General features: G+C 42.3%; 1 protein-coding gene across 1 annotated transcript in view; it reads left to right on the plus strand.

Moving 5' to 3' along the window:
• Positions 1-23906, plus strand: part of Tmtc1 (transmembrane and tetratricopeptide repeat containing 1) — a 193291-nt gene that overhangs the window by 111872 nt on the left and 57513 nt on the right. The window contains exon 9 of the mRNA XM_028757542.1: positions 13210-13331. Coding sequence (XP_028613375.1) covers positions 13210-13331 — 122 coding nt within the window. The remainder of the gene's footprint in view (positions 1-13209; positions 13332-23906) is intronic.

The raw sequence follows: 23906 nt of genomic DNA on the forward strand, positions 1-23906 counted from the left end.
GCAATAAAGAAAATGCCAACATGACTGCTCCATGGTATGGTTAAAGGAAAGGGGATTTTTTTTGTGTGTGTGTGTTTGTGTGTGTGTGTGTGTGTGTGTGTGTGTGTGTGTGTTTTAAGATAGAAAATATCCAGAGGCATCTGGAAGAGTCCAGAGCAGAGAGAAATGAAAGCAGACTGGACATGGCCAGGACTAAATTCAAGAGGGAGAATAGAGGAGAAGAGATCATAGTGCAGAAAGAGAGAAGACGGGGGAGTGAGGGAAGGAGGGGGGACAGAGAGTGGGGAATATCAACATAGTTCGAATAGGGAGATAACCAGAGAGAAGGGGGCAGTAAGAGAGAATGCAGTGAGAACAGTGAGCATAGCCAAGGACAGAGAGTGTGAAAAGAGCAGAGCAGGCTGTGAGGTGAGACAGGCAAGGATGCTATTGTGGACTTTGAAAAGGAGTGTATGACAGTCTGTGTGAATAGGGACTGAGGGAGCCTGGAGGCCAGCAGGGCTTTGACATGCATCCACATGTACATGTCAGTGGAGCCATGTGTTCCTTCTGCCAGAGGGAAAGGAAGTGATTTCTTTTGGTAAATAGGAACCGACTTCACAAGTTTCTGAAGAATGCTGGCTTTTATCTAACCACCAGAAATCCTACTATAGTCCAGTTTGAGCTCATTTCTAGATGTATGCACAGCCTGAGAGACCTAACATTAACCAGTTATCCCTGGTAGTTGTAGCTGAATGTTAATGAAGAGCTGGAAGAGAGTAGCTAGCATCAGTCAATATGCACAGGTGGGCACTGGACTCACCGACCACATTCATGGTCTTTAAACCTGTAAGATGATATATCTTTAAAAGTACTTGAAAATTTATCAAAAGTTGATTTTCTTTTAAAAAGCAATTCATTTTAAGGGTGCTGAGACTGAGTTCAGTGCCTCCCATGTACAGATCTTTATCCCAAGTTCTCTTGATGTTATTGCTACTTAGTCTCTTCTATTCCTCGGTAGTGAACAGTGAAGCAGGAAGCATTAGAAATGCATCTTTTTATTCAGTGGCTATCCAAAGACCAGAGGCCAATAGCCAAGCCTTCCCACAGCTTTTCTGTGTTGGGGGTGATGTCACCTGTGAAGCTCCTTCCCCCCTCCTTCCTCTGCAGTCAAAACTACACATCATATGTCCAGTGTCCTGTGTGATATGATCTGCTTGTTCCTAGAGCTCTCTGCTCTGCTGTTGATTTGGGCCCACAGGAGTTTTTCCACATCATTAAATAATTTTCTTTATTCTTTGCCTTCATGGGGCAATCACATTGGCACAAATCACACTATTTAATAAGCAGAGAACCTACCTATGGCTCTGATGTTTATGTCTCAGTTGGAAGACTCACCAAATGTCTGATACAAGAATTAGAATGTTGTGTATTTCTAACAAGTGTTCATGCATCACTAATGGCTTTTTTTCTTTTTCTTGATTTGTATGCTCTGTGACTGTCAGTGAAATGTAGTGTCCACAATGAATGCTCTGATTTAATCTTCACTTTTATATGCATGCATATATGTGTATGTGCAAGTGTGTACATACAACAGAGGACAGGTTGATATTGAGTATTTTCTTCAGTCACTCTCTCTACCTATTTACTTTTATTTTTATTTTTATTTTTTGAGGCAAATCTCTCACTGAGCCTGGAGCTCACTGGTTAGATATCTGACTAGCCAGCAAGCCCCACGCCGCTCCTCTCTACCTACCAGCCTTGGGGTTACGAGCACTCATTGCTGTGCCCAGCTTTAGATGTGGGTGTTGGGAATCAAACTCAAGTCCTCGTGCAAACACAGAAAGCACTCTAGGGACTCTAAGCACTCTAATCTCCCTTGTTCCATAATCTTCTTTATAACACCTGCTATTTCTTTTAATTTAATGAATCATCATTCTATGGAACTAACCTGTTACCATGTAGCTGTATGTACCATACAGTTCTGATAACTTTAAACTTAAAAGGGCAAAAATATTTTTTATAACTCCTCAAAAGCCATTCAATCCTTCCTGTTTCAATCAGAACATAAAGTTTTATTTAAATGAGTACATATTTTCATCTTGTTCTCAGCCATGAAATATGTAATTATGAACTGCAGAGATAAAAGTGGCAGAAACAAGCAGCTGAGAACAAAAAGCCTCTTGTGTTGCTTATTGGAAAATATGAGACAGGGATGGATTGCCAGATTCTTTAGAAGGTGGGTCTATAATATCCACAGGGTGCATGCATACAGCATGGGAGAGCTACCCCTAACTAAAAAGAAAATATGCATTCTTATGTGTACATTGCTCAAAGAGCAGAGTTATTGGAAACCAACGTTGTTATGGGAACCTTAGTGTTTCTGTCTCTGTTCTTGTACAGGATAAGTTCTATAGAACTTTTTTCTCACTGTATATTAAGGATAAATAAAATAATGTTCAGAGCATCTCAGCAAGATAAGCTAGCCATAGAAAGTGCTGCTTGTATATGGCATCCTGTCTCAAACCCAACGCCCCGATGAACTGCAGAATGAGGTCATCAGCCTGTTTCCACAGCCTTTTTCATCCCAGTGCATTCTGCTGTCCACCTGAACCAAGATTCTTGAAGTTTCCCCTCTTCCCCTACTCTATCATATCTATATAGTGCATGTCAACCATACTGAGAACACTTTTCCCTATCTTCCGTGTCATTACCTGGTCCAAGGCATAATCCTTTATTGTCTAGATTATTGCTCTGCTATGACTGGCCTCCTAAAAAATTTCTCCTCATTTCTCTTCATTTCTGCCTTGTTGGTCCAGCCTGTTCTCAATTCAGAATTTCGTTTTTCATTCTGTAGAGACTGTCATACCCCCCACCATATCTCTCTCTCTTTCTCCCTCTCTCCCTTTCCCTCCCCCCCCCCCCCCCCCCCCGTGTTGGTCACAGTGTGCCTGTGATTGTGGAGTCAGGAGGTGCCCAGGCTACTATGAAACCATCTGTTAAGTATCAGTTCAGGAAGGCAGTGTCACCTGTTATATCAGATTATTTATAATCTTTGTAAGTGGCTGTTTCCTAAGTGACACCATACCCAGAATAATAAAAACTTTTACCTGCTTCACTGCTGTTTTGAGAGCAGAGATCTGACAGAGGCCCCAGTGCCCTGTTGTGTGATTGCTACAGAAGGCACCTTTCCTGAAAACATCTTTTCTTAGTTTAGAAACATGATTTCATGTAGCCAAGGCTATCCTGTAGTAATATCCTGGTTCCTGTGTGTAATGCTAGGATTACACAAAAGTTACCAGATCTGAATCATGGAAGGTTCTGGTAGGAGAGCTGGAGGGCAGAGGAAGAAGTCCCTGGAGCTTCATAAAACCAGTATGTTCCTGCAAATAGTGATTGGATTTGGGAAGAATCTTGTAGAAGACATGCTTCTGTGTCTGTAGTCCATCTGGCTCTGATTTCCAGAGGCCTCGTTTACAAAATGACCTGGCAAGTTCAAGTCGTCAAACTGGCTATGGGCTTGTAATCCATGAGTCTGGCATTTGGTATTGAATAACAATTAATTAGGAAGCACATTTACTAATGTTGCCTTCCTTGGCACTGCCCTGAAAATTATTTCAGGCACCAAGGTTGTTTGGATTTGAGTGACTGGCCAGTAAACTTGAGTTTTCATAGACTTTGGTTCTCATCATGTCAGCAGATTCACTTGAGAATGATTGACCACTGCTTGCTAAGGAAACACATTACTGCTTGTTTTTCTACTTAGAAAGTGTTTCTCTTAGTACCTGACAAGCATTACCCAAGAAAGCATGACTCCCACATCAGGACTGTTGGGTCAGTTTTGTTTTCTAATTTCAAACCTTGTCTCTTACAGTGCCTCTCACTAAACATCCATGTTAGAGATTCAGATTGTTCTGTTTGATGGAAACAGGCCGTTTGGTGAGTGCCTATTCCTTGCTTTGAAACAAGAAAGTCGGTGTGTACATGTCTGAACTTGGAAAATTAGAGGTGTTGGAAAGCATTTTAAACCCTGAAGCCTTGTTTTCCATCCTTTGCCCCATGTCATTAGTCCAATAAATCTAAGCTGTGGTAAGTAAGTTGTTTGAACCCACAGTGAAAGGTGAGGGAAGACTGCCAGGTCAGTAATTTCTGAAAAGAGCCCATTAACTGCCTCTGTGAGAACGAAATTATCCTTCAGGCTTTTACCATCACACGCTTCAGAAGCAGAAAAACAGGGTAGGTCTCCTGAATTGCAACACACTGTGGTAGAGAAGACATTTTGATTCTGGGTGAAGACACTGGCTTGGCACAGAAACCAAATCTACTTTATAATAACTCTCTAGAACTTCAGTTCCATGTCTGAGGATTCCCACCTAGTCTTGTCACCCGTGTAAAGTAATCTACCATATAAATACGTTGCGAGACAAGAAAAGCTCCTTGTCTCTCTTAGCGGAAAGATGTTAATGGCATCCTACACTGGAGGGCTTTGGTGGGGGGACGAGAGAGGGGGTGAGATGGTTTCTGCTTATTGGAAGTCCCTGCACACACATGATTGGTAGGAAAACATTTCTGCCAGCTTTACACATCCAAAGGACAAATGCACTTACAAATACATGCCTGGTTCATGCTCTGTCCGCTTCCTCAGGTTCAGTAGAGGTTGTCCAGTCACCAGCCTGCTGCATTAAAATCATTCTTGTTCCTCAGTGAGTCCTAAGTATCTGTAGTCCGTCTGGTTCTGATTTCAGAGGCCGGCCTTGTTTACAAAATGACCTGGCAAATTCAAGTCACCAAACTGGCTATGGGCTTGTAATCCATGAGTCTGGCAAAGAATGATGAACTGTTATTCCCTTCCCTCCCTTCCTGAGATACTCTTGAGAAGTTAAGCCTGTTGACCTTGGATCTGGAATGTTCTCCTAAGACCATGGTCTCTATACTGAGGGGCAAAGGCATGGTCCCTGGCCTGATGTGTTGATGGAACCTGGCTGAGCTCTTATGTCATAGGCCAGGTCATTGGGAGTTTGACTGCACTTGCTCTTCTTTTGCTTTTGGTCACTATGACAGGATTAATCCTCAAGGTGACAGGCTTAGTCATTGTGGTGATGATCTTAGTCCTTGAAGTGATGGCTTAGTCCTTGAGGTGATGGACTATTGGATCAAATGCAGTAATCTAACCAATGATAGACTGAAACTTTCAGAACTGAGGAAAACAAACTTTATTTTTTCAATTGATTACCACAGCAGCAGATAGTTGACTAACACAGTAGCATTCCAGTGTCGTAGTCATTGCCATCCTGCCATCTGAGCCTATTGTTAAGTCTAGGCTTCTGAGAAACAGGCTTTCCCTTTCCACTCCTTTCACACACAAGACAAGATTAATCTACCCACATTTGTTCTCTAGCTTTGCATAGACACCTGTGACTCAACTCCTGAAGCCCGGGTGTCTGAGGTCCCATTGTACTCCTCTAAGTTCATCTTTATTTCTGAGTCCTTTCTATCTGAAATTCATCTGTCTGAGTAAACCCTAATTATAAATCACATTACATTCCTAGAAGAGCCTTGCTCAGCAGTTTGTAAATCATTGAACACTGAAGAGAAGAAGAATAACTGAAGTTTAGAAGAAGAATAAGATTAAACTTCAGAAGGCTGTTGTCCCTCGGCTTGCTCTGCATCTCTGTGGTCACTAAAATTAATTTAATTTTTTTACTTGCTTTGCAAAGAAAAATTCTATCATAGTGTTTGATCTGTTGTGCCAAAAGTAATCATTATCTTTCCCACAGTCCTTTTTAGATGTAATAGATGTAATACTGATTTTTTTAAATTCAGTTACCAAAGTCAGTGAAGTCTGCCTTTAAAACAGTGTGTGTATGTGTGTGTGTGTGTGTGTGTGTGTGTGTGTGTGTGTGTGTAGGCCATAGAGAGGACAGCTTGTAGGAGTTAGTTCTCTCCTTCTAGCACATGGATCCCAGCTATCAAACTCAGGTGGTCAGGCTTGGTAGAGGCATCTTTACCCATTGAGCCATCTCACTGGCCCAGCATGTTATGTCTTAACCAGCTGCAGGCAGTGAGCGTGTGTTGTGTGTCCGGTCTCAGAGGCTGGACTTCAGGAGAGTGATGGACCATCTCAAACTATTCTTGATTCTCTCAAGCAGAACACATGACAGGGCACATGTGCCACGTAGCCTGTAGGATTGTGTTTATCTGATGCCCTCTGTGAGCCACCCTGAAGGATGAAATTTTCTATACTATGCAGCACCTTATCTGGCTTGCTCGGCACTGACGCATCTGATCTGCCGTTAATGTTCCTACCCTGACGTTTCTTCCTACACACTTGACTTTGGTTGTAGTAGGAGGACAGGCTTTGTAGTTAGTCAGACCTTAGGTGTTTTGTTTTAAGAGAGAGTCCCATGGGCTGGAGAGATGGTTCAGTGGTAAAGTGCTTATTTTTACAGAGGATTTCGAAGACCTGAATTTGGATTCCCAGAATCTACACGAAAGTGCTGGTAACCTTAATGCTGGAAAGCAGATCCAGGTAGAGCCTGTGGGCTCACTGGCTAGCCAGCATAACCCAAGCAGTGAGCTTTGAGGTTCCTTAAAGACTGTCTTAAAAACAAAGTAAACTGTAGAGATGACACCAATGTGGACCTCTGGCCTCTACACCTACCCTCACTGGTCAGCACACACTTCTTCACATACTTGCACACACATACATAACACAGGAAAAGGGAGGTGTGAGTTTCACTATTGTACTGACTAGTTTTGTGTAACAACTTGACAGAAGCTGAGAGTCATTAGAGAGGAAGGAGCCTCTGTTGAAGAAATGCTTCCATGAGGTGCAGCTGTAAGAATTTTCTCATTTAATGATCAAGTGGGGAGGGCCCAGCCCATTATGAGCAGTGCCATCTCTGGACTGGTTGTCCTGGGTTCTATAGGAAGGCACACTGAGCAAGCCAGGGAAGCAAGCCAGTAAGCAGTACCCTCCATGGCCTCTGTATCAGCTCCTGCTCCAGGTGCCTGTCCTAATGTCCTCCAACAATGGACTATTATCTGGAAGTGTAAGCCAAATAAACTCTTTCCTCTCCAACTTGCTTTTTGGTCATGGTGTTTTGTGGCAGCAATAGAAACCTGACTAAGACAACTTCGTAGCCCAGGTTGGACTTAAATTCTCAATTCTCCTGTTTAAACTTCCCAAGTCTGGGATGGCAAGTGTGTACCACCATGTCTAGCTTTCAGCCCTTAGTTTGAAACCTTTATTTCCTAAGTGGATTGGCAGGTAAGTGTCAAAAGCCACACCCTGAAGTTAAATGACAACCTTGTGAGTGTGTTCCTGCCACCCTTCTGTCCTCCACCAATGCAGCTTAGAAGATGGCTTCTGATGGCCTGAGGTATGACACATTCTGTGGCTCACAGAGGGCCTTTCTTACACATGGAATAGACCCTTAGAAGATAACTCCTCTTACCACTTCCTTCCATCTCTAACTTAACCCTTTCTAAAACAAAAACATGTAGCTTTCTACTACTTGCTTTGGTGTTTGCGCAAAACCAAAGCTGGTGATGAAGAACCATCCCAGACTTCTGAGTGTTTCCCTAAACTACTGGAATATTTTCATTCTAATTAGGTAAAGATGTATTTATTAGCATTTGCTACTTTACTGACTTCTCTTAACTCCTTCTAAGTGCTTACTTAGCTTAGAGTAAATGTGTGTCTTTGTACTTATTATCTTGTAACTTACCTTTGAAGATAGCTGCCTTAATTTAAAAAAAATTTTAAGAACACATTTAAACAAAACTTTGACTTTACATTTCCAAGTAAAGTTTTAAATTAGCTTATGCTCAGAGTAAGAGCGTCTGAACACTTTAGCATTCCACCTCATTTAACCTTACCGTGTAGCTGTATAATTGTACATTTGAATGAGGTAAGAAGTAGAATCTCAGGAACCAGTGTTGGCAAGAAAGTTCAGACTGTTAATTAAATACAAATCAAACACAAAGCTTTGTTAGGAAAAAAACAACCAAGGTTCAAAATCAAAGACCAGAACTCCAAAATGTCGGTTTTGAATGCTGTGATTAAACCCACCTCCGGCTCTGTTCATTAGGGGATCTGGCAATGCTTTTTGGCCAAGAGTCTGGGCTGGGAAAAAGCTGTATTTAAATTGGCTGAGAGAAGGCATGGAGTTATGTACTCTCCTTTTGTCTCAGAAGGGGTATAGTCTCTCCATTCGTTTCCCCCTTCAAATTTTTACTCTGAGCATTTACAATGAAACATCAACACTCCAGAAAGTCAGGAAATTATACCACCAGCCTGATCCAGGCAGAGGGCAGGGCAGCCAACTGCTGTTGCTGAAGCTACTCTGCCACAGCTGAGCTCATCCCACTGACATCAGGCTAGGAGAAGAAATGTATGCAACCTGAGGTCTGGAGTATCCTCATGTCCTAGGACACCATACTTGACCCTTCTTAGAGATCTGTTAGGGGCCCTGGCTGAGTGTGTAGAATGAGTCAGGCAGCTGTAACTACTAGCCCCCAGGAATCAGCCTTGAAGTTTGCATGCACACACAAATATATGTGGAGCCAAAGAACAGCTTTGACTGTCATTCTGCTGGAACCAGCCCCCTTGTTTTTTGAGACAAGGTCTTTTACTGGCCTAGAGTTCATCAAATAGGCCAGGCAGGATGTGTAGTGAACCACAGGGATCTACCCATTTCCACTTCTACATTGAGACTACAGGACATGCTACCACACCTGACTTTTTTACATGGGTGTTAGGGATCCACTCAGATCCTCATGCTTACAATTTACCAACTAAGCTGTCTTCCCAGACCCCATGCTTACTGTTTTTATACAATACTCTACATTTTTATAGCTTCACTAATTTTAAAAACAAGAGATTTACCAAAGGGCTGAAGCCTTAAAGGAAAGCAGTGATCAGTACATATGAAGACAGGAACATGTCTGGTGTCCTGGAGCCAGCCCCATCAGCTCACCTGTGTGAGGCTGGTCTCTGTTCTCCTGAGCATGGGCACCAGCTCTGGTGAGGTTCCCCTTTGGCTCTGTCGTAGCATGGATGGAATGTGCACATAGCTCTCATTTGAATGTCTTCCTCATAAAGCCTAAGGGGTCCACTTATGGAGCTCATGCAAATGACTACATCAGATCTAATCACTTTGCAAGACCCCAGCTCTGAATGCCATTACCAGGTTAACTTACCAGGTAAGTTTTCATACTCTTAATAATTTTAACATGAGCCTTGGTATAAAACTCCTACATGACTGTGTAGGAATGATCGGCATTCGAAGCCTAACATAGAGATTCTAGGCAGAAACTGTGCCATAGACAGGTAAGCCAGTCATTGCCTGAGAGAGGCAGACTCTGGAAAGGCTGCTAGGATAAGAATGTAAACAGTCATCCAGTACTTGACAGGTAATAGCATCACTGGGGAATGGATCCAGGGCCCTTAGTGCAGAGCAAATGAAATCTCTGCCCCAAACAGCCATGTTGTTCTGCTCTCCAATACCCAGCATGCTCTGTTGCAGTCTGGAAAGTGTCTTGGTTTCTGAAGCAGAGTTCTGAGAGTAAGTTTCTCACCTGGCACAATCCACTATCTTCATCATCAATAGCACTGCTAAACATAACAGTATTTGTAGTGTTTCAAATGAACCATAGAGTTAGATCTACTAAAGTGGAGAATCAGAGATGGTTTTCTTACGGATTTTTAGCTTTCAAAGAGCTGAAAGTGAAAATTAGCTATCTATACAAACTAAAAGTGAACAAAAAGATTACTTCAAGATACTCAATATAGAATTGGAGTTAATAAGGAATCAGAAATACAGGAGACACTCACTCTGGGACTAACCAGTGTTCGCTAGTGAGAAACTGCTGACATGGTAGCACAGGATTCTGGGGAGGGTTCTTGAACTGAAATTCCCTTAGTCACCTTAGACTGTTACCTGAATTATAAGGATAGTGCCCTGGTTAACTGTCAACTAGACAGAACTGAATTATCTGGCAAGAGAATCCCAATTAAGGAATTTTGTAAGCCAGGTTGGCACCTGTGGGCATGTCTGTAGGGAGTTGTCTTGATTATTAATAGAGGAGACCAGCTCACTGTAGGTGTTCCCATTCCCTAGGCAAGTGGTCCTAAACTGCATAAAAAACTGAACATAAGCCTGCCTTCCAACCAGCAAGCCACCAAGGTTCCTGTCTCAATTCTTTGGCTGTACATTGAGTTCCTTGGTTAGAGATCATGGTCTGTAGAATAGCAGTCTTCACCTGCCTTCAAATTCCCACCTTGACTTCCCCCCAATGATGGACTGATTTGGACTTATAAGCCCAACAAATCCTTTCTTCCTCTAGTTTGCTTTTAGACAGAGTGTTTTATCACAGCAACAGAAAGGAAAAAAAAAAAAACAGATAGCCTGAGGCTTATAGAACAATCAACTGGCTTCTCATTTTTTCTTCTCTTTTTTATTTTTATTTGTCTATTTTAGGAGAGCCTAGAAATATGCACATATATGTTTGTATGTATATATGGATATGTATGTGATAGATACACACAACATTCCTCTGCATCCACCTGATCTGAAAGCTACTAAAATAACCTTTATCCCTTTTCTTCTGTGGAGTTAGATTCCTTCAGGTCATTACTAACAGGAAAAAATCATTTGAGGGAAACTGTTCAAATTATATAGAATCTCTCAAGGAGATTTTGTTACTCTGTACGTAGTAGTTAACAAGACAAAGATTTTAATAAAGTCCTGGTGACAAATCTTTTACTTTGCATGCTTAGAGCATGTTGCAGTTCCTGGTAGGGAATTTCATTTATATTTGCGATATTGTCTTTTTCTTTTCTAGGCATTAAAAGTAATATACTACTTTAAATGTTTATGAGAACCAATAAAGATGCAGCATGTGATATGGAAAGTTCTACTTGGTTTCCTTTGATTTTTATCAGCATGTGTTAATTATATATAATAATGGATTTCATTATATCACTTCATACATTATATATTTTTAACACAATTGCCCCTCTATTAATTTTCTTGTTCCCCTTCCTCTCTACTCATCTTCCTATCTTGTACTCTTCTGTTTTCATGTTTTTATTTAAATTATTTCATTAGAGTTTCTTATAGGATACCAAGTGAGGGGCTATGTACAGGAGTACATACTTACCTGTGGCTACACCACTATGGAAATGCCTCTTCCTCCCCTAGAAACCCTTAGTTGCCTATAGACCTGGTTACCATCTTGAACTTTTTGTTTGTTTTTGAAACACAGTCTCACTGTACAGCCCAGGGTAGCCTGGAACTGGCTGCCTCCTTCTATGTCTGCCTTCTGAATCTGGGGAATCAGTACTACTAAGTGCAACAGCATTCGATATACTCAGCTATATTTTAACTAAAACTCTTCAAGCACATCGGCTGCAGCTAACACATGAAAGTATGATTCTATCTACAACATCCATTACAATATCTAAAGATAAAAGCAGCCACTTTTTCTTCTTTTTAAAAACTATTTTTACTTAAAACAATTTTTAAATATATTTCGATCATATTCTTCCCTGCCCCTAAATTTGTCCAAATCCTCTCCTCCTCCCTACCCACCCAACTTTAAGTTCTTTCTTATAAAACAAACCTAAAACACAATACAACAAAACTACCAAAACTTAGAAAACAGAACACAACATTACATAAAAAGAAACAATACAAAAACACCAAACTGTAACCAAATAAAAGTACATGAAAAATTGGGCTGTTTATTACTTGTTGGTTAATACTCCTAAACACGAGATCTGCTGGGGAGCAGATTATATACCCAGTGTCATTTGCATTGGAGAAAATTGCTTTTCCTGGCAGGTATAGATGACATTTCCATTGTTTACCCTAGTAGCTAGGCTTACACCACTCCTCCTCCTCCTCCTCCTCCTCCTCCTCCTCCTCCTCCTCTTCTTCTTTTTCCTCTTCCTCCTCCTCTTCCTCCTCCTCCACCTCGTCTTCTTCTTCCTCTTCCTCATCCTCTTCCTCCTCTTCCTCTTCCTCCTCTTCTTCTTCCTCCCCCTCCTCTTCTTCCTCCTCCTTCTTCTTTTAAATATAACAAAGTATACGATACAACAAAAACTATCACATTAAGGTCAGACAAAACAGACCAATAGGGAAAAAAAGCCCAAGAGAGAATACAAGAATCAGAGGACAACTTGTTCACATGCTCAGGAATCCCATAAAAGCTCTAAACTGGAAGCCAGAATGTAAGCACAGAAGACCTGGTGAAATCTTGTGCAGGCCCTGTGCATCCTGCCCTAGTCTCCTATGAGCTTTGCTCGTGTTGACTTAGAGAGCCTTGTTTTCTTGGTGTCCCTCATGCCCCCTGACTCCTGTATTCTTTCCACCTCCTCTTCTACAGAGGGTTCCTGAGCTCTGAGGGGAGGGTTTTTGGTTTTTTGGTTTGGTTTGATTTTTTTGCTTGTTTGTTTGTTCTTATTCTTTGGTTAATAGCTTCATTAGAAATTAACTTTTTTTAATTACACAAAGATTAAGAAACATTACAAATACTAAGAAAAGGTCCTTTACCAATTTACTGAGTTTTTATAGTGTTGTTTTTAATTTAAAAAATTTGCAGCTTCTCCTTGTAACCCATGTCTAGGAGAAGCTAAGGGAAGATTGTTGTATGTCAAATCCAGCCAGAGATACATGGGTGTGTGTGTGTGCACATAGGTAGATCTTTTCTCAAACAAACAACAAATAACCAACCGAATCAGATCAAATATAAATCTGCTTTGGTTTGAGAGGTACCAAGAAACATAATTCAGCTGGCCCCCACTGGCACCCTCAATTTTACCATCAGAATTGCATTTCTTGTATGCAAAGCTTGACTCCTGCTAGTGACCCTTTTGGCCTCTTCTTTAAGAGAGGCTACCACAATATCTCAGTACCTGGCTCTGCCTAACTGCTTTGCCTCTGTACAGTCCTGAGGCTATGAAGGAGGGGTGGGGACGGGCTGAACAGCACCTTCTCAGGCAGTGGTCAGTGGTCACTACCAACTGTGCCCATTTCAGACATCTGTGATGACAGGTGTGTATTGGGCAGGTCAGCACCTCTAGGCAGGACTTTCTGTGGTCAGTTTAGCTCTCTGATGTGTCCATTTGGTCATCACCAAGAACCTGAGAATCAGATGGTGACTTGATGTCTGAGGCACAGTTGAGTAGAGATCCATGTGTTCTTTCCCTGTTGTGTGTTTCAGAAGCTGGAGCACAAGGAAGTGTTGGCCGGCTTGCTGTTCCTCGTGTTCCCGTTCATTCCAGCCAGCAACCTCTTCTTCAGGGTGGGCTTTGTGGTGGCCGAGAGAGTCCTGTACATGCCTAGGTAATTACTCTGACTGGTTGCACAAGCTCCAGGAGCTCCAGAGAGACAGTCCTGTGTAAGACAGTGGTGTCCTTCTGAGCCTTGATATCATTCCCTCACCCAGGAGAAGGTGTGTGGGAGCAGGTCTGCATGCACTGTAGCTCTGAGAGGCTCACCTGAGGGGAACAATGGGTCAGATCCTGTTTGCTCTTGCTTGTGTGCTATAGGTCACAGGCTGAGAGGTGAAAACCTCACAATTGAACAGGAATTACAACTTCCTATATTCAGGATATAAGCAGCAGTGGCTTACCATATTGTCATTGTCCTAGTGTGTTTTATAATTATAACTGTGATATGTTATCACTTGATGAATTGCCCGATATTACTATGTTTAGTATCTTCTTTATTTCCCCCTTTTAATTTACAAAGCAGGAATTAATCTTTTAAAAAGTTATCTTTTGAGAAAATGATTTTAAAATAACAAAGGATATTTAGCTGTGGCTCACAAATTGCTAGTGTTGGAATAGTGCCCTTTGTTCTAGCTTGTGTGTCATCTTATTCAGTGTCAGTGCCCCAAGGCCAAGGAGGCTTTTCCAGATGCATGGAACTTCACTGAATCAGGAGACAGTCTTGATCTGACATTTACTAGTCATGTGATCTTGAATAGTGTATGAAGCCTTTTTATATCAGGTTTTCTCATTTTTAAAAGGGAGAACTTTGTGGTACATACTTATAGACCCAGCACTTGGGAAATGTGGCAGGAAAATCAGGAGTTCAAGGTCACCCTTGACTAGAATCAGTCCAGGGACAGCTTTGTAAAACAGAATATACGTGCTACCTGTTCTAAGAGCTAAGCCGAGCTTAGCAGAGTTTCAGACTGCCCCTTTGCTTTAGGTGGTCTGATTCAGGTGAAAATAAAACTACATTATAAAGAAAATGTCAGTGTTTCCCAGAGCAAGTGCCTGCCTCTGAGAACCAGCCCAGATTTACTTTTGTCAAACTCAGTAAAGAGCCTAAAATAATCCAGAAGATGACTGTCCTTTCCTCACGTAGGCCCTGGGTTGGTACCTAACAGCACCATCACTGAGGGATGCTCCTTCCCACCAGTGACTGTGGTTGTAGATTGGGTCTAATGCTACTTTATATTGATTCACCCCCCCCCCCCAAATTACACGGAAATCCGCAGGTCTTGAATCTAAGATGTTGAGGGTACCCGTCTCCAGTTGACTTTGATTGGTAAATAAAGTTGCCAGTGGCTAATGGCTGGCCAGGGAGACAGAGGTGGGACTTTGAGGATTCCTGGGCAAGGAATGCAGGACAGAGGAAGAAGAAGAACCACTGTGTCAGGGAAGCAGAAAGATCAGGCCTGAGAAGTACAAGACAGAGAAACCACCAACATATAAGAGGCCAGAGTGGCCAAAATGGAATGTAAATTTTAGTAATAATTCAGGAACATCAGAGGGGAGAGTATATTAGCCATGTGGAGGTTTGGGACTGGCACAGCCATTGAGCTGCTTAGGGCATATTAAATATAAGGCTTTGTGTGTGTGTGTGTGTGTGTGTGTGTGTGTGTGTGTGTGTGTGTGTCTTTCATTCCAAAATCCACAACATTGGGGCAGTAGCTGCTGGGCGAGTAGAGCAGATTAATTGTCTACAGCTAGACTGTTGTTCATGTTGCCACTGTGCCCAGCATGGCTACAGCCCCTGCAGAGGGATAGTCTTAGCAAAGGCCAAAGCCTCTTGATCAGGGGTCAGGTGACTTCCTACTCTTGAACCATGGTCCTAGGGCTGCTAGAAGGTCAGGTGACTCAATCCCTCGCTTGAGTTCTTAGTCCTAACCACATGTAAGTTGAAGTGATGAGGATGAGAGGCATAAACAGTCATGCAGGTTAGTGCAGGAACCCAGAAAACAGTAGCACCTTTCATGTCCCTGGCCAGAGACTGGACATGGCCATGCTTCTGCCCTGTCCAGTGGCAAGAAATGCCAGAAATGGGCTCTGGCTTCTTGCTAAGTGAGCTCTGGAGGTGTGAGATTGCAGACCTCACTAGAAGGGTCTAGCGAGCAGCTTTTATTTTCCACAAGGGAACTAGGTTATATATTCATATTCATTCTGTCTCTCTGTCTTTCTGTCTTTCCTTCCCTCCTCCCCCTTCCTCCAGCGTCTCACTACATAGCAATGGCCAGCCTAGAATGTAGACCAGGCTGGCCTTGAACTCTGAGAGATCTGCCTGCTTCTACTTTCCCATGTACTTTACCAATATAAAGGCATGCAGCACCACACCCAGGTAGGGTCTCAGCTCTTGAGGACCTGTTAGAATCTTAAAGTTGTTATGGATGGATGCCCAGGGTTATTGAAGGGAAAGCTATTGTATTAGCTCCTGGTTAAAAGAGTAGACTCTACCTCTGGCCCTCAAAGGAGACAGCATTTTGATCAGCTACAAAGATTTTTTTACATTATTGTCACCTCCCTTTAGAGTTAATACAGCTTAAAAGAAAAAGCTAATGTAGTTGTGCCTGTCAGTCGCCTTACCACAGACCACCCCTCGAGAAGAGTGTGATACCTAAAGCCGTGCTAAGGAAATGGAGGGAATAATTATTGCTTTGATAAGATAATGCACTTGTCCTTCCCCAAACACTAGTCTTGTGCAGTCACTCACAGAGCCCCTGCCATATAGCTCTGTTAACTCTGCTTGTTTTTCTGAGTTACTCATAGAACTATAACTTTCCTTTTCTTTTTCTATCCCTTTTTTCAAAGCCTGCACACGCTTTCCTTGACACTGTGGGCTTTCTTACTCTGTCTGAAGCAACACACACACACACACACACACACATACACACACACACACACACACACACACATTAACTTGCTTTCAAATGATGTTCTTTCTCCTCCCTCTTCCTCTCCCTCCCCCTCCCCTTCTCCCTCCCCCTCTCCCTCCCTCTCTTTCTTCCCTTTCCTTCTGGCAACTGCTAGGATTGAAGCTTGTCTACCCTATTGTTTTTCTCTCAAACTCCAATGAAATTGTTCTCGAGTTTCCTTTCAAGTCCTGTGGACTAGGGACCCACAAAAGGAAGCCTTGATTTCACTAGTAATTAAAAGAAAGGAGTGAAGGAGAAAGGGAAGTAAAAGAAAGGCGAGGGAGAAAAGGATGCCTAGCTGTCAGTGTTCCTGGAGACAGTGAGCTTCCTACCCATTGTATGCTTGTTTTGTGATGTTATGCAACCACTGGCCTTGGGTGCTCCTACCTGACCACAGAGAAGCCCAATCCAGCCTCCTAGAAACTTGTCTGTGTTCAGCAGCCTACAGGGACTGATTTGTCTATTTTACTAGAAAAAAAGCCAGATTGGGGCTGACTCACAGTGCTCTTTTATCTCCCTTCTTTGTGATTAACAATGCATAAGCCACTCAAACTCTATGGCTTCTGTTCTCCTTCCAGGCTAACCCAGAAAAGGGCCTTTTCTTATTTGCTGCCAGAAACTTTTGGATACAAGAGACAGAATTTGGCTATTTGCTTAGCTTCCGGGGTTAGAGTTTTGCCATCAAAACACACTGTAATAACATTTTCTTGCTCTGATAAATGCCACTTTTGTGCACGTCATGTTTGAGCAGACAAGGGAGTCTGGGGCTAAAGTCATTCTTTCACAGAAATTTTGCTCTTTTATTCTGACTCTGAGAGAAGCATATAATTTTATGAATATCTTTTTGCATTTTATATAAAAAGACATAGTAGAAAGCTCAGAAAACACAAAACAGAAAACCATAAAATTCCATAGACTCAGTGAAGCAACAATGGTTGATGAAATAACTCAAGCAATGACTGTTCACCTGCATTGCAGGTTGTGGTCTTTCCATTCTAGAAAGCAGATCGCCCAGATACTGCAGGAAAGCTTGAATGAGCAGAGAAGGGCACAGGCTGTGCAGGAATCAGGGAAGGCTGAAGTTCAACAGTCTGTGTCTGGGTGGAAGGAAAGAATCACCCCGACATGCTTAAAAAGTATTAAATGTGAGCTTGTTGGGGACACATATATCAATACCAAACTTGTGTAAGGGAAGATGGAAAGATTTGCATATGTGTTTGTTTCTGAGGTATGTGAATGTCATTATAAGTATATGACCACATTTATTTCACATACTACCTGTCTGTCTTACATTTTATGACATTTATATCGTAGACCATAATAGAGCAATCCAATACTTGAAGCAAATACTACTGTACAGGTGAGATTGTAGTTTCAAAGATATTTTTCACAAGTGTTCTTAAAATGGTTGGAATTGCCCCATAAGCCAGATGCTTTGTTTAAGCAGGACTTTAATAAACCAAGTTTATTTATAGCTCTAATCACATGCTTTAATCATGTAAAGAGTATCTTAAAAGTTTGTATTTCTGCACAGAACATCATGACCAAGAAGCAAATTAGGGAGGAAAAGATTTATTCAGCTTATACTTCTACACTGCTGTTCACCACCAAAGGAAGTCAGGACAGGAACTCACACAGGGCAGGAACCTGGAGGCAGGAGCTGATGCAGAGACTGTGGATGAATCCTGCTTGCTGGCTTGCTTCCTCTGACTTGCTCCACTCGCTTTCTTTTAGAACCCAGAACTACCAGCCCAGAGATGGTACCACCCACAGTGGGATAGGCCCTGCCCCCTTGATCACTAATTGAGAAAATGCCTTACAGCTGGATCTCCTGGAGGCATTTCCTCAACTGAGGCTCCTTTCTGTGTGATAACTCCAGTTTGTGTCAAGTTGACACACAAGACCAGCCAGTACAACTGACCTCTTGTCAACTTAGTGTCACATCACTATTAAGACTCAACCTATACTTTCTTATTGATCCCTAAGATCTAAATAACTTTAAAAGTCCCAAAGTCTTTACATATTAAAATTTCAATCCCTTTAAAATATCCAATCTCCTAAAATTCAAAGTCTTTTTACAATTCAAAGTCTCTTAACTGTACACTCCACTAAAATACTTTCTTACTTCAAGAGGGAAAAATATCAGGGCACAGTCACAATCAAAAGCAAAATCAAACTCTTAACTATCCAATGTCTGGGATCCACTCACAATCTTCTGGGTACCTCCAAGGGCTTGGGTCACTTCTCCAGCTCTGCCCTTTGTAGCACACACCTTGTCTTCTAGGCTTCAGCTGCCTGTATTCCACTGCTGCTGCTGTCCTTGGTGGTCATCTCAGGGTACTGGCATCTCCAAAACACTGCTGTCTTCTGCTGCAACTAGGCTTCACCAGTAGCCTCTCATAGACACTTTTCATAGTGCTAAGCCTCAACTTCTATACATGACTCCTTCAGTCCTAGGCCTTCAACTGCCACTGAGGCTGCACCTTCATCACTGGGCTCTCCTGGCTTCTTACAGTGCCAAGTATCAGCTGCTCTTCATAACCCCTTCATGTTTCAAAACCAGTACCACTTGGGTGACTCTTATACATTTCCAAGTCTGGCTGCCAACACAAGGTACAACTGTGGCTGGTGCTGGAACACAGCTTCTCTGTGCTCTCAGGAAACACTTCCCAGAAGATTCTACCTTAGTGATGCTGTTCTCCTCTTAATCATTGCTAATTTCTTAGCTCCAGCTAACCAGCATCAATCCTCCCAGTAATGTAAAGGTTTCGCTTTAGTAGTTCTGATATCTTGTTAATCACAGCTCATTCTTCAGGCCCAGCTAACAAAAACCACAGAATCTTCACAGTCAAAATAGCAATAAGATACGAGACCCTGATAAGAGTCTTTAATCTTTCCTCTGAAAATTTCACAAACCAGGCCACTATCATTTGCATTGTTCTCGACATTATCTTCCAAGCTCCTACAGAACATCCCACAGAGTTCTTAATACCCAATGGCTCTTCTTAATACCCAATAGCCAAAGTTCTAAAGTCCTTCTACAGTCCTCCCGAAAGCATTGTCAGGTTGTCATAGGAATACCCTACTCCTGGTACCAACTTCTGTCTTAGTTAGGGTTTTACTGCTGTGAACAGACACCATGACCAAGGCAACTCAAAAGAACAACATTTAATTGGGGCTGGCTTTCAGGTTCAGAGGTTCAGTCCATTATCATCAAGGCAGAAATATGGCAGCATCCAGGCAGGCATGGTGCAGGAGGAGCTAGAGTTCTACATCTTCATCTAAAGACTGCTAGCAGAATACTGGCTTCCAGGCAGCTAGGGTGAGAATCTTTAATCTCACACCCACAGTGACACACCTATTCCAACAGGGCCACATCTTGTGGTGCCACTCCTTAGGCCAAACATATACAAACCATCACAAAGAGTAATACAGCAAAAGCATTCACAGACAGGAAAGCACTGTACATGGCAATATGGCTCCTCCTGTTTTACTCAGTTTCTGAAACATGTTTGTATACATCATTTCATGCTTTCCTTTCAAGCAGGTATATAGGCAGTATTAATCCCATAATACACAGCTAAGTCTCCAAGTGGTTAAACTACTCATCCTGGACTCATCCTGTTTCTGATTCTTTGATTGCTCAGAAGTTCCCTTTCCTGAAGCTTCAAATGGTCTGAACCTGGGACCCTGCACACCCTCTCCTTACCAGTCACCTGAGGTCTCAGCACTGTGCTTTGTTTGCAGGAGCCTGGTGCAGGGACAACTGTTATGACCTAGAACATGCTCAGATCTTAGATTCCTTCCCTTCCACTTTGTTTAACAGAAACTAAGTGCCTACTTTTAATATTATTATAGCACAAGAATCTTAATGTTACCATTTATTATTTAATGTACAGTGGACATGTGTGGCATTAAATCATGTCCCTTTACAAAGGAAGGAAATAAGAGCTGGTGAATTTAAATAATTTGCCCAAGATCAGCGAGTATCAGGGTTGAGATGTAGACCAAGGATTTTGTCCAACATCAGAGACTTGCTTTATTTACCCGGAAAGGCCTCATAAATCTTAGAGCTGTTAGATGAACTGTGAGGGAGGAAGGAAGCATTGTGTCATCAAAGGCCCAAGGAAGAATCATGTCAGTTATCAGAATGGGAGCCAATGGCATTTTCCCCTGGTCATCCTGAGGGTACACTGGAAAATGACACAACAATCTTTCATAGAGAATCACACATAATGAAACCTTCCATCTCCTCTTCAGAGCACAGCACCTCATGCAGGGGCCAGGGAGCTGCTCAGCAGGGCCACTGGGATGCTTTTCTTAGACTGAACTCTCACCTCTAAATAAATTTAGTCTTCTGGTGAATTTTCCATTAAATATTTGAGATGGAGAAAAAGTAGGGCAGAAGTAAGTGGTGTTCTTAGGTACTGGGAAGATGTGGGGGTGCTCTTAGAAGCTGGCAGCTTCTGAGTAGTCGCCAATGGCTTGGGACACAGCTACCTGCAGCTCTCAGCTTAGTATGGCTGGACTTTGCTTCTGAACCACATGGGGGATAGCACCCATGAGATGGGAATAAAAACTTACTGTGAGATGTCTTGTGAGAAGAGGCATCATGGAGCAGAATGAAGTAAAGGATGTGCCCCTTTAGACTGTATAGAGAATTTAAAAGTGATAAAATTAAAGGGCTATGTCCCTCTTGTAACGTTAGTTTTATCTGTAGATAATCTCAGTGGATCATTTGAGCTTGTTCACAAATTAAAAGGTAGGCTTTGAGCTGTGCTTGGTGGTAAGCCTGTGATCCTAGCCACTTCCCAAGTCCTTCCAAGTGTGACCACCTTGATTAACTCTTTTTTTCTGACTTTTCACTATTAATTTAGCCTTTTAATTGGCTTACTGAAGATGGGTGGCAAAATCTGGCTATGACCCTAAGTCCAATAACACCTTTAAGCCTGATGATCTGATTTTGATTTCTGTAAATCACATGGTAGAAGGAGAGAACCTGCTCCTAGAAGTTGTTCTCAGACATCCACATGTGTATACCTCTCCCTCCTCTCTCCCTCCCAATCTCCCCCCTTCCCTTCCTCCCTCCCTCCCTTCCTCTGTCCCTCTCCCTTTCCCTCCTCTCTCTCTTTCTCCCCTAAAAAAGAGAGAAAAGAAGAAAATGAATCCTAGTGAGGAGTACAGCCGTTTGCTTATAGCTCTGTAGATTTGTGACATGCTCCCAAATTTGAGCTATTATCTATGGCTCTGCAGATTCTGATTTTGTCCAATGCTGGGTTTGTATGGGCTCCTGAGTGTGATGCGTGGAAATCTCTGGTCAGCAGCCCAGAGGATCCTTAACCAGGGTAACCAGAGCAAGGTAGGCTCAGGTTCCATCTCTCTGGAAACAAACACATGTAGGTTCTTATTTGCTTGATTTTCCACCTTCTCTGTGAGGCCTGGTCCTGCCCCTGGCAATGGAAAGAGCATGTTTCTTTTGACTGCTACTGGGAACTGCACTAAACCAGATGTTGAAGGATGAAGTTTCAGAACGTAGGAGTGTGTCAGTCACTGCAGTATTTGGATCTAAAAGAATGTAACGGTTCTCAAGAAATTGCAAACCTAGCAGAGATTATTTTCTGTGGCTTAACATTTCTGAAGCCATGTGTCAATTCAAGGACTTTGGGAAAAAAAACAGTTTATCATGTTACTTGATACAAAAATCTATGCCAAATGGTATGAAGGGGTTCTTCTTTATTCTTACAGAACAGGGGTCAGAAAACTGTGTGGCCGATGAGTCAGGTCTGGCCCTCTAGTCTTTTTACAAATAAATTTTGTTGGAACACAGACATGCCCATACATTTACACAGTATGTGCTTGCCTTCACACAAACTGAACATGAAGGAGAGATAACAGAGGTATTGTGGCCTACGTAGAGATAAAGGGAACTTAACCTCTGCTCTCCAAAGGTCTGGCTGTTTATATCCAATAAAGGGAATTGACAATAAGTAGACTGATAGGAGACAAGGCAAGCAAATATATTGATGTGCAACAGAGAGCACAGTAGCTCTCAGCTCAGAGAAGGTCAGAGCTTCTACACCTCTCCTGTTAGGGAAGAGACCGGTGGGGGCTAAAGAGCAGACAGTGGGTGCCATAGAGTGCTCTCTGTGGTGATTGGTTTTAATCTCTTTTGTGATAGGAATTTATGTTACATCCCTCAGGGGCTTACAGGGTATTGTATTTCCATTTTGTAGATCCAGTCTTTAGGAAGATAGAGGAAAAAGAAAGCTCTTCCATGTGTTTCTGAGAAAACAGGATTAAGAAAAAAGAGAAGGGAAGGTGGGATGGGGGAGGTCAGAGAGACCTTGAGGCTGCTGCTTCAGTTGAGCAGGTAAATCCAGGGCACTTGGGGGATAATGCTTTGTGAGCCCCAATATATAAAATAGCTGTGCCATTTAGTGGCTACCCTTTTAGAGAAGGGATTTGCAAGTCTCTCAATTTTAGCATTCTGTCAAAGTCTGTATTTCTGGGTTGTTGAGTGCTTGCTAACTTTGGGGCTGTAGGTAAGTTATTTAACTCATCTGAGTTTTTAGTTTCTTCACTTAGGACATGGATGACACAGAGGATTTGAATCTCAAATTAGATAACATATACAAAATACTATCTTTGTCCTGAAAATGCTGTGGAAAGCTCAAAAGAAGCACTTAGCACATTGCTGGGCACAGAAGAAGTACCTGTGAATGCTCAGATATACAAAGTGGTGACGGTTTCCCTCACTGTCTTCATTTTCTTGCACTCAGTACACTGCTGGGTAGCCATTGGGATTCCATCCTCTTCCTTCCTGCTGCTCTGTCACAGGCAGCTCTGTCTCCCACAGCTAGTGAGGTTTCTGAATACAGAGCTAAGAGGAGAGTAAGTGAGACTGGGCACACAGGGGCCAGTCTGTTATATCAAAACCTCTACAGCAGGTCGGCATGTGGCTGAGGTTCCAAGTCTGAATCCCCGGCCGGGTTAGTCCTACTGCTTCTCTGCTCACTAGATGTCTGAGCTAACTCTGTATCCTTCACCACCATCCTTAGCAGCATCTTTGGATTATGAGCTCATGGCACCTGTAACATTGAGAAGCAATGGTGCTAAGTCAAATATAGAAGCTTCTGGCCACGAAAATGAAACCCCCAACCCCTTAGCAGATTGTGTTGTGTAGAGGAGTGAGGAAAATCAGCGTGAGAATGCAAAGGCCTGCATGGCATGTGCCCCATGCATTTCAGGTCTTTACTCAGGGTTCTTATTTGACCATCCATGTTGAAATACCCATCTTTCTGCTGCTTGATTTCTCATTTAGCATATTATAACACATGCATTGTATTTCATCTGCTCATTCACTTACTGTTTCATCCCCGTGTTACAGAATAACTACAGTCTTGTTTATTCACTAATAAGTTCTTGGTGTCTGCAGCAGTAGTCATATATAATGACTATAATGAATGAATAAATAATGAATTATAAAGATTAAAATGAATGAGGGCTGGCCCTCAGGTGAGCTTGATCCTCAGCACCCGTGAAGAAAATCAACTTCGCAGAGTTGTCCTCTGATCTCCACATAAGAGGCACGCTCACACAGTGATAATTTAAAATTAACATTCTTTTAAAAACAATTTATAATGCAGGAAAGAATAAAATCTAGAGGACCTTGTTATGGTCTCAGAAATATCCTGATTATTGTGGGATGGGAGAACCTGTCTGAGGCTAGAAGACCA

Source organism: Grammomys surdaster, unplaced genomic scaffold (genome assembly GCF_004785775.1).
Source record: "Grammomys surdaster isolate TR1022 unplaced genomic scaffold, NIH_TR_1.0 126176, whole genome shotgun sequence".
Classification (NCBI taxonomy): domain Eukaryota; kingdom Metazoa; phylum Chordata; class Mammalia; order Rodentia; family Muridae; genus Grammomys; species Grammomys surdaster.